This window comes from Phodopus roborovskii, unplaced genomic scaffold, assembly GCF_943737965.1.
Source record: "Phodopus roborovskii unplaced genomic scaffold, PHOROB, whole genome shotgun sequence".
Taxonomy (NCBI): Eukaryota; Metazoa; Chordata; class Mammalia; order Rodentia; family Cricetidae; genus Phodopus; species Phodopus roborovskii.
Window position 1 is genome coordinate 13,545,341 of NW_026126599.1, and position 10,929 is coordinate 13,556,269.

The 10,929-nt window shown below is 52.8% G+C and overlaps 1 protein-coding gene across 1 annotated transcript; it reads right to left on the reverse strand.

Annotated features, from left to right (window-relative positions):
- Positions 1-434: 434 nt before the first annotated feature.
- Prr36 (proline rich 36) lies at positions 435-6,573 on the reverse strand. Its single transcript, XM_051205252.1, has 5 exons — positions 6,177-6,573; positions 5,964-6,066; positions 5,216-5,328; positions 3,047-5,125; positions 435-2,027 (listed from the first exon to the last, which is right to left on the reverse strand). The coding sequence occupies exons 1-5, from the start codon at positions 6,454-6,456 to the stop codon at positions 1,492-1,494; spliced, it is 3,111 nt and encodes a 1,036-aa protein (XP_051061209.1). The 5' UTR covers positions 6,457-6,573; the 3' UTR covers positions 435-1,491.
- Between the last annotated feature and the right edge of the window lie 4,356 nt (positions 6,574-10,929).

The following is a 10,929-nucleotide window of genomic DNA, read 5'->3' on the forward strand; positions in this document are numbered from 1 at the left end:
ATACTGTTAGTGCCAAGCAGGAGATCCTTGAACAATAACATTCAAGGGGGAATGTCATGCAGGGGCACTTGGAAAGAGAGAGCCTTGCCTGAGGTTAGGGCCTCCAGGCACAGGTTGATGGCTGGGAGGTAGAAAGCAATTCTGATTGGCAGACTTAAATGAAGACAGTAACTGAGAATTCATGAGATCATCTGGCATAAGAGACAAGGCAATGATGCCCCTGTGAGTGCAATACATAGAGTGGCATGGTGTCAGCCCCTGGGTCTTCTGCACCCCCACTTCCAGGTACAGCCAGGCCAGTCCACTCCAGTCCTACATGTGTACAAGTTCTTTCTGCAAGCCTGGGAGAGTTACTGCCTCTTGGTGAAAAGAGAGGGAGACTATCTCCATTTATTTTCCTTTAACTGATAAAAATACCTTGACAAAAGGAACTGAAGGGAGAAAGGTTTATTGTGGCTCACAGTTCAGGGTACAGTCTATCCCTGTGGGGAAGTCCAGGCAACAGGAGCTGGAAGCAGCCAGTCGCAAAGAGCAGTGAATGCACACTGCTACTCAGCTCTTGGCTTACACAGTCCAGGACCCCAGCCAGGGAGCAATGCCACCCACAATGGGTAGGTGTTTTCCATCTCAGCCCAAGCAAGCTAAACTCCCAGAGGCATGCCAAGCAGCCTGCCTTTCAGGCGATTTCTACATTTTCCAGCTTGACACTGCCCATCAGAAAGAGGAAGTATCAGCTGAAGTCAAGAATTCACCATTCCTCTCCACTCAAGTTCATCCTCCAGGCCCAACTCTCAAGCATGAAAGAGAAGGGCACACACAGGGCAAAGGGGCTATAGCAACGGGTACCCAGGGTAAGAAGAGCTTTGGTGGCTCCCCAGTCTGGCCGACAGCCCATCCACAAGGCCTTCCTGAGCCTAATGATTTTATTAGAAGTGAGACCCAAAAGATCACAAGCCATTGTAGGCTCTGTCTCACCAGCCTCCTTACTGAAAAAAAAAAAAAAAAAAAATCACACAGTTCAGCCAGAACTCCAACTCAGTCAGGCATACCAAACAGCTTGGTGTAGCCTGGTCCTTCAAGCAGTGTGGTCCTTTCTCAGCTCCTATAACCATGGCTCACAGGCACCAGCATCTCTGGTTTTACTGCCAATGAGGCTGTTGGTATGAGAGGCTATTCATCCACTGAACACAGGGTGTGGTGTGGCTCCTTAGAGAAGGACAATGGCTTAGGCTAAAGAGAGGCTCAAATGGAAGGCCTAGGCCTGGGTGCGGGTACATTCCAAGCTAAAGCCAAGGAAGGATAAGGACATAGCCTGGGCCCAAAGACAGAGGTAAACAAAGATTGAGGCCCAGAGACAGAGGTAAACAAACAAAACAAAACAATCCATCCAGTTGTCTAGGGAAGTGGGAGTGGAGACTAAGACAAAGAGGTGTAACCAGAGGGGTGGATTCTAAAGCCGTATGTGTATGGTGTGCAGAGCTGGGGTCTGGCTCAATGAAAAGTCTCTACTTCCACTACAGTCCAATCACCCTGTGGGGAGGCCACATCGTCTGGGGAGAAGCTGGTGACTGAAGTGATACTGGCACGTGACTCGTCCAGGGGAGACAGCAATTCGGCCCAGCGGCCCAATTCGGCATCGCTGAGCGGAGCCCGAGATCCCCCCGGGACACTGCCACCCCCTGCGCCCCCTGAACCACCTTCGCTGCCTGCACCTGCACCCTCTGCAGCAGCTAGCAACAGTGTCCGGCTCAGCAGGTGCTGCACGACGCTCGCCTGCAGCGCCCCTAGCGGCAGCTCACCCAGGCGAGCCGACTTTGGGCTTCGTGAGGATGCTCCTGAGCCGGCTGCAGCAGTAGTCTTCCCACCGCCAGAGCCCGGCCTCGGCTCCGGCTCCGGCTCTGGTTCCGCATCCGCATCTAAGGATCCAGGGGTAGGGGCCACCGACTCCGGTCCTTCAGTTTCATAGATGGTGCACAGGCCGTCAGAGGAGCCAGGGCAGGCAGCGGGAGGCCACGGCAGGGGAACTCCTGTAAGAGCAGAAGTGAGGACCAGCGAGATTGACTCAATGGGTAAGGGCACTTGCCACCAAGCCTGACAACCAGCGTTTGCTCTCTTGAGCCTACATAGTGAAGGAGGGAAGGAACCAACTCCCATAAGTTGTCATATCAGCGCTGTGACACATGAGTCTGCACAAATATTCAAGCAATTCAGGGTGTGAAAAGGAAATTATGGACCAGAATGGAACTGGAGAGATGATTCAGTGGTTAAGGACTCTAGCTGCTCTTTCAGGAGACCTAGGTTCGAGTACTCTGCACCCACATGACTGCTCACAACTGTAAGTCAAGTTTCGGGTGTCTAACAAACTCTTCTGGCGTCCATGACACCACATACATGGTGCACAACCACACATTCAGGTAAAGCACCGGTACACATAGAATTAAAAAAAAAAAAAAAAAAAAAAAGACTAGAGAGATAGTTCAGCCTGAAGTCCTGAGTTCAACCCACAGGTAAGGTAAGAACTGAATTCTGTAAGTTGGTTGACTTCCACAAATGCACCAAAGGAGGGCATACCCACAAAGAGATGCAAACACATACAAAATAAATAAATAAACGTGATTTGACGGATAGGAGGCTCAGCCGTTAAAAGCTAGGTTGACAACCTAGCCTTAACATTTTGTAAGAACAAGCACTCTTTCAAAGACCCGAGTTCGGTTCTAAGTTCGGTGGCTCACAATCGTCTGTAACCCAGAGCCACACACAAACATACACATATGTAAATTTTTAAAAAATCGGTGTTTTTTTTAAAGAGGTTGCAAGATGAGTAAAGGCGCTTGCAGCCTGCCTGACGACCCTTGCTCCATCCCCGTAACTCACACAGTGGAAAGAGAATATACTACTGCAGGTTGTCCTCTGACTTACATGCGCATGCACACACACACACACACACACACACACAAAATAAATATAAAATTTAAATTAAAAAATAGACCAGATATGGGGCTTGACGACTCCTTGGGAAGCTCCTCCTAGAGCCCGAAATCCTTACCCGGAGCGCCTCGCACTGCCAACGGTGGAGCAGGACCTCGACTCCAGGAGGCCGGGTGGCAGGCAGCCAGCTCCGCGTCCGCGGCCGGGGACACTGAGGCGCAGCCCTCGGGCCCGCTGTCGTAGCCACGGAGCTCCTCTGGCGTGCTCGTGGCGCTGCTGCTGTGGCCCGCCAGGTCCGGGCCGCTAAGCGTACTGGACGGGCTTCGCGAGGGTGGCGGCGGCGGGGCAGGGGCCAGCGACAGGGTCAGCCGTGGACTTGAGATCGGGACATCTGGACCTGGGGTCGGGGGTCGACGAGGGGCTTGCAATGGGGGTGAGGCGGGAGGAGAAGGAGGCTGAACAAGGGGCGAGGTCAGGCCAGGAGAGGCCTGCCGAGGGGGCGTGGTCAGGGGAGAGGGCGGGGTCTGCAGAGGAGGCAAAGCCAAGAGGGGAACCTGTAGGGGAGGTGCCTCTGTGGCCAATGGGGAGGTGGGAGCCTGCAGAGAGGGCAAAGCCAGAGAAGATGGGGCCTGCGGAGGGGATGAACTTAGAGGAGTGGGTGAACCCAGCGAAGGTGGGGCTTCTGGTGGGGGAGTTGCCAAGGGAGACGGAGGTGAGGGTGAGGGAGAAAGAGGGTCCTCCAGAGGAGGTGAGGCAGGAGGGGAGAGAAGAGCTGGCAGAGGAGGCGAGGTCGGGGACGAGGGAAGAGGCAAAGGGTATGTAGCAAGAGAAGGCGCTTGCAAAGGAGGCGAGGGTGGAGAGCGTGCCTGCATGGGGGGTGTAGGCAGGAAAAAAGGCGAGGCCTGCAGAGGGGGTGAGCCCAGAGAGAGTGCGACCGACAGCGGGGACGAGGCCAAAGGAGGAGGCGTGGCCTGCTGGGGCGATGAAGCCGGTGAGGGTGTCGGGGTCAACAAAGAGGCCTGTGAAGTGGGCAGAATCAGAGACCGTGGGAGCCTCAGAGGAGGCGTGGCCACGGAAGAGGGAGGGACATGCAGAGGTGGTGAGGAGGGGGGAGAGGAAGAAACTGAAGGAGAAACGGCCAGAAGCAGAGTGTCTTGCGAAGGGGGCGTGGTTATCTTGGAGGGCGTGGCCTGGGGAAGGGGAGGAGAGACAGAAAAGTTGGCCGGGGAAGGGGGCGTGGTTAGAGTGGACAGAGTGGACTGACAGGGTGCGAGGAGGGGAGCTGACTGATTCTTCGGACAAACTGGCAGCGAAGGAAGGACTTGTGGAGGAGGCGTGGCTAGAGGCAGAGGCGCAGGTGAGAAAGGCGTGGCCAAGAGAGTCTCCTGAGGGAGCGAAGCTGAAGAAACCTGGTTGCAGGGCATACTCTGTGTAAGGGGTGAAAGCGATGGAGAGATTGCAGCCATTGGTGGGGGTGAGTCAGAGGCCTCTTCAGTACCCAGACTTGTGGGTGGGACTTGCAAAGGGGGCGTGGCTGGTGGAGAAGGGAGGTTCTGCAGAGAAAGTTGGGGAGGTGATGGTGGGCAGTTTATGGCCTGTGAATCAGCTGTGGCCTGGATAGAGGGCTGTGCCTGGAGTTGAAGTGAAGCAGGTAGAGGCGGGGTGACGGGTGGAGAGGGAGGGAGCGTGGCCTTCAGTGGATCCTCTGGGACCTGGGTGGAGGAAGCCTGAAGTGTGGTGGCTCCAGGTGGAGCGGTAGGCGTAGCTAAAGATGAAGTGGAAAACATGCTCTGTTGTGCAGAGGCTCTGTCCTTCCTCGGGACTGTGGTCTGGGGTGGGCGCAGAGCTTGCTGCCCTTTCGACTTGAGCTGCGAGGTGTGCACAGGAGCCCGAGGGGTTACACGCAGAGAGACCCCAGAGCGGGCTGGGGAGAGCTGAGGGGTAGCACTGGAGCTTAGGGAACGAGAGGCCGGCTTCTGCAGGCTGCCACCGGCGGCAGAGCGCCTCCTGAAGGCTGGGCTCAGCTCAGTGGCACTGGGTTCTGCAGCACTGCTCACAGGTTTCCTGGGTGCCTCAGTGGTCGGGGGACGCTGCCGGGCACTGGGAACTGATCGAGGAATTCCTACCTCTGTAGCTGGGGCCTTGGAACGACGAGTGATGGCAGGAGAGGAGGTTGCTGATGTGGGCCCTAAGGGATCTACAAACGAAACAAAAATACAAAAGAAACATGGGTACCCGAGACTGATTGCCCTCAAAGACTGAGAAACCTTGTCTCCAGGTTGCATACCTCTTCGTGTTCCAGAGCTCAGAGTATTCCTTTTGGGTGTCTCTGGTGCTTTACCTCTGACCACAGGTTCCTTAGTTGGGGGTTGGAGTCCCTTCTGGACAACAGGGCCTGGTCTGGGAACAGGAGTACCAGTCATTGTTGGTATTCCCAATTGCACATTGTGATCCAACCGATGGCTTTTGCTCCATTTGACCCATTACCTGGAAGTGTTCCTGAGCTAACTTATGTGAAATATCTTTGTGTATGTGTGTGCACATGTGTGTACAGTTGTGCTCACTCATGCATGCACATGTGGATACCAGAGGTGAACATTGGCATCTAGCTGGATTGTTTTTATGCCTCATTTTGCATTCTGTTTTATTTATTATCACTATGTAGACCAGGCTGGCCTCAAACTCACAGAGGTCCATATGCTTCTGGCTTCTGAGGGCTGCTATTAACATCGAGTGCCACCACACCCAGAAGTTTTGGGTGAAAGGAAGCTGCAGCTTGACACTTGTCAAGCACCAGGAACCGGCCCTCCCCACCTCCCATTCCCACCCAGGACTGAGGTTACAATGGTGTGGAGCTGAGACAGGCTTTTACATGGGCACTAGCGTTTCAAACTCAGGTCCTCGTATATGTGCAACAAACACTTTACCACACTGAGCCACCTTCCCAGCCCATTCCTGTGTAGTAGCAAAAGGTACCAGATTGCTAAACTAACCCTTGCTTGGGGAATTAAGGAGTTAGGGAATTAGCATGGTACCTGGTGATCCCACTGCTGGCACGCCCAGGGCTAGAAATAGAACCCTGGCCAGAGATCTTCACAGGGGCCCTTTCTCCTTTCCCAGAAGCTGGGGGTCTGGAGGCTTCAGGGAGAAGACAAAATCAATGGCATTTCTGAAAAGGGGGCAGTATCTGAGAAGGAAGAGGGGAGGTGAGCAGTGTGAAAATGGAAGTCACAAATGAAGCTGAGTACCTGGGCTTCGAGGACCTGCCCCAGCGCTGCGTGCTGGTGCCCCTTGAACAGGAGTCTGTGGAAGAGCCGCTTTGCCGCCGCCGATGGCGGCTCGCTCCACCAGGGGCCTTCTCCCCATAGCCCCGTTAGCTTCCAGCACTCTAAGGGCAGCGGTGGTTACAGGGGGAGGAGGTCGTGGGGATCCTGGAGGAGGCCTAGGGGTCAGAAGGCCAAGTGATCGTGAAGCTGGCATCCGCGGGGTGGCTCCTGCTCCTGCCTTGATCCTATCTCTCTTGTCCATATCGCACCTGATGAGGAAGACAGAAGGATCAACATCCCAGGTCCTAAACTATCCTGGCGCCTCCCTGTGCATCCTCCAGGATAGCCACCGATGGGTGCCTAAACCTCAGCTTCAAGAGCCTCAATTTGCTTTCCTTTCAACCACCCACAACCGATCACCAACCAGGCCGCTCAGTGCTGTCCTCAAGTCCTACTGCCACCTCCATCCCCCAAAGCTGAGACGTTCGTGTTTCCCAACCACCACCCACACCCGAGCCTCTGCCGTCTTACAAGAACAACATCCATGCCCCTACCCCTCGCTTCTCGGAGACCCAAATGACCAGTCCCCCAAACAGGGCTTCCAGATTCAGGGTCCTCCGAGTGCACACTGAGTGAGATTCAACCAGTCCTTCCCCAGGTTCCCCAGGCACCTGCAGGGAGAAAAAGAGTAGCCTCGTTGCCCGCGAACGGGCTCCGAGAGACAAAGAGCTGCTTCCCGGCCCCGACCCCTCCCCCAGCCCGGTCCCCTAAGCCAGCGATCCGCCCGCTCCACCTGCTCACAAGGCGCGCTCACCTACGCCTTTGGCCACAAGCCGCTCCACGCAGGGTCGCCTGGGGTGGGGCTGGGCCGGAGCAGCGGTGGCGGGGAGCGGCGAAAAGGCAAGGGGAGGGGGCTACAGGCGACAGTGCCTGGGGAGCCTGGCCGCTGCCCCGCCCCTCAGCCGCGGGCGGGGAGAGCCCAGGATGCGCGCGCGCTCTCACGATCCAGCGCCGGGAGCGCGCCGAGGGGGTGCGAAAGAAGAGGCGCGCCTCCGAGTGAGATGCGTGTGCAGTCTCCCTGAGACCACCTCGGAGGGGGCCTATTTCAGTGGCTCTGTTCAACGGTCACACACTTAAACAGAGATGCTTAGTAGGGAAATCCCTTGAGGACCCTCACAGTCCCCTACTCAAGCTCTTGCACCTGCTCCTTCTCAAGCTCTTGGAGGCCACCATTCTCCTGGACAGGGATAGGCTGGGCCTTGGCAACCAGTAGGGCGGGATCACGGTGCCTCTGGCCCACCAACCAATCCAGCCACTTTGTGTCCTCCAGTGCCCCCCTTTCTTGAACTCGACAACTATGGAAGCTAGATAGCCCTGGGATGTCTGGACCAAAGCCCCTACTCTGTAACCCCGACTTTTCTCACACACCTAGATGTCCTCTTACCTGCCTCGGGTTGATGGGGGTTGCTGGAGAATGCGAGCCCTGGGAGTTAATTTTTATTACATTTTATTTACGTATTTGTGTGTGTGTGTGTGTGTGTGTGTGTGTGTGTGTGTGTGTGTGGTGTGTGCATATGCCACTGCACATTGTGAAAGTCAACAATTGTAGGACTCATTTCACCCCTGCAGCCAGTGGGTCCTGGGGATGAAACTGAGATGAGCAGGCTCGGCAGCAAGCATCTTTATCCACTGAGCACTTACAGGATGCTCAGCAGAGCCCGGATTCTGGGGAAAGGAGGAAGAACAGAAGGAAGAAAGGAAGACAGAAAAAAAAAAAAAAAAGGAAACACAGTGGGGACTTTGCCTTTTGTGGGGCAGGACATCTCTACTTAGGGGGCACACAGAAGGCCCCAGATGTCTCCTGGCAGAGCTTGTGGGTTGTTAAGGAGCATGATTACAGAGGATTGGAAAGGTATTCACAAAGGTGTATGAAGGAGTTGAGAGCATTCTGTCTGAGGGTCTCAGCCCAGCTGAGCAACTAAAAGCTATCACTTAAGTAGGTCAATCCACCGACCCCATGAGGACAGGTGCACCTTGTACAGGAGATCTTACCCATAGAGGATGTTAAACCAAAACCCTGGTCTCCAAGGGCTCTCTGAAGTATAAGGGCTCTTTGAGCTGGACATTGTGGGTTACTGGCTAAGACTCCAGAGATAGAGGCAGGGGGATCCTGTGTTCCAGACCAGCCTGGGCTACTGAGCCATTACTGTGCTAGCTAGATACAAGAAATGAGGACTGGAAAGGCAACCTAAAAGTTCCACAAGAAGGACTAGAGAAATACTGGGATGGTGTTGGCTGGACCCAGAGTTAACAGCATTTTTAGGGCTGGGTAGATAGCCCAGTTGGCAGGATGCTTTTGTAGGATACAAAGAGCCTTGGGTTCTATCCCCAGCAGCATGTAAACTGGCTTGATGGTATCTCAGCACTTGGGAGGTGGAGACAAGAAAATCAGGAGTTCAGTGTCACCCTCGTCTACATAGTGAGAGATAATTTGAGACCAGCCTCGGCTGTATGAGACCCTGTCTCAAAAAAAAAAAAAAAGAACCAGCAACAGCAAGCAAGTCATAGTGACACACACCTTTAATCCCAGGACTCTGGAGGCAGAGGTAGACAGGTCTCTGTGAGTTCAAGTCCAGCCTGGTTTACATGGTGAGACACTGTCTAGAAAAAACAAACAGCAGCACAAAGAGAGAAAGAGAGAACATATCTCAAAAACAAACAAATGGGGGACATTTTTATAACAAAACGTAAGAGAAAGCAGACAGGAACTGCTTCCACTGAATGGCTATGGCTCTAGGTAGAGAAGAATACTAAAGGCTAATAAAAACAGAGAATGGCTAGCAGATAAGAACTCTTGTAGCTAAGCCCTGAGAGCCTGAGTTAGACGCCCCCCACCAGGACCAACATGGGAGAAGAACAACTCCTTCAAGTTGTACACACACACACACACACACACACACACACACACACACACACTAGATGATAGATAGACAGACAGACATAGATAGATAGACAGACAGACATAGATAGATAGACAAACAGACAATTTTGGTATCTTTTTTAACTCGGTTGAGACAGGAGGATCACAAGTTTGTGTCCAGCCTACCAAGAAAAGCAGGAGGAAGAGAAGGATGGGAAAAGAAAAGAAAGAAAGCAGGCAGCATTTTGAGATAAGGATGTAGTTGCGTAATGAGAAGTACTTGGTACATCTGGAGCAGTTGGGATGGCAAGCAGGATGCTGTTTGGAGTGGGGGAACTATCTTGAGAGTTCTGAGAAGTGTTTGTTTTTGAGATAAAGTCTCAAGTAGCTGGGGGTAGCCTGAGACTCCATTTGAATCCAAGAATGACTTTGAATTTATGCTCCTCCTACACCCACCTTCCAAGTGCTTGGATGAGAAAGTGTGTACCATTGGGTGATGGTGGCACACACCTTTGATCCCAGCACTTGGAAGGCAGAGGCAGGTGGATCTTTGTGAGTTTGAGGCCAGCCTGGTCTACAAATCGAGTTCCAGGACAGGCAGGACTGTAAACAAAAAAATCCTGTCTCAAAAAAACAACAACAAAAAACAAAACAATACAAAACAAACAAAAAAGAAAAGCAAAAGAAGTGTGTAGCATCATACATATTTTATGAGGTAGTAAGGATCAAACCCAGAGTTCCATGTATGCTAAGCAAGCATTGTCCAACTGAACTGTTAGTCTCAGCCCTTAAATCTAATATATTGGGAGGGGGGCAGATAGCTCATACCACAAGTGAAAGCCAAAGACCAGAAGCCAACTTTGTGGAGCGGGTTCTCTCCTCCCACTTTCATGTGGGTTCCCGGGATCAAACTCAGATCTCCAGGTTTGCCAAGCAAGCACTTTTGCCCACTTAGCCATCTCCCAGGCCTTAGCGCAAGGAAGATGTCTTCTTGTTGACTTGGCTCACAAGTCTTAACTAGTTCACTGTCATTTTTCTCGCCCCTCACCCTAAGTTGAGTATGGTATTCTTGTGACCTTCCGATGAGCTCTCCCTGTGCCTGAGGGTCCAATGTTATCGAATCTGTTGGCTGAGTATCATCTACCTGTGGTACTTTCTGCCTTGATGATCCAGAGCCACTCCCAGAACTGCTCCCTATGGCCTGTCACTCCAGCTTACACACACACACACACACACACACACACACACACACACACACACGCACACACACGGCAAACACATGGCTACACACATGTGAGTAATTTCTCTCTTCCTGGAATTCAGAGGATTGTCTAAGTAAGGTGTGGCAAGAAGCAAGAGGTTGAGCTTTCAGGAGTTGTAACCAGCTGGATGAGGTAGTACATACTTGTAATTCCAACTCCTCATGCTGTGCAGGCTAATCAGTTGCCACTGACTTGAAACTAGCCTAGGATACATAGGGAGTTCCAGGCCAGTCTGGGCCACAGAGAAATACCTTGTCTTGAGTGGGCCAGTGAGATAGCTCAGAAGTTAAAGAGGCTTGCAGGCAAGCCCAAGTTTGTTACCCAAGACCCACACTCTGACCTCCATATATGTGCCATTGCGCATGTGTGTACACATACGCAAAAGTAAACAAAAGTAACAGAAGTATTGTTATTTTTAAGCAAACACATGCTTCAGAGGTGACTCATTTGGCAAAATCACTTGCCTCACAAATGTAAGGATAAGAGCTCCATCCTTAAAACTCATGGAAAAAGCCCAATGTGGTGCAGCCTGTACCTGTACCCTAGCAACAGC

Excerpts from the sequence above, each read along its gene's own strand:
- Prr36 (XM_051205252.1), bottom strand. The coding sequence starts at position 6,456 with ATGGACAAGAGAGATAGGATCAAGGCAGGAGCAGGAGCCACCCCGCGG. Across the intron at positions 5,126-5,215 it reads GAGCTCTGGAACACGAAGAG|ATCCCTTAGGGCCCACATCA; the intron begins GTATGCAACCTG and ends TTTCGTTTGTAG. Across the intron at positions 2,028-3,046 it reads GGCAGTGCGAGGCGCTCCGG|GAGTTCCCCTGCCGTGGCCT; the intron begins GTAAGGATTTCG and ends CTGCTCTTACAG.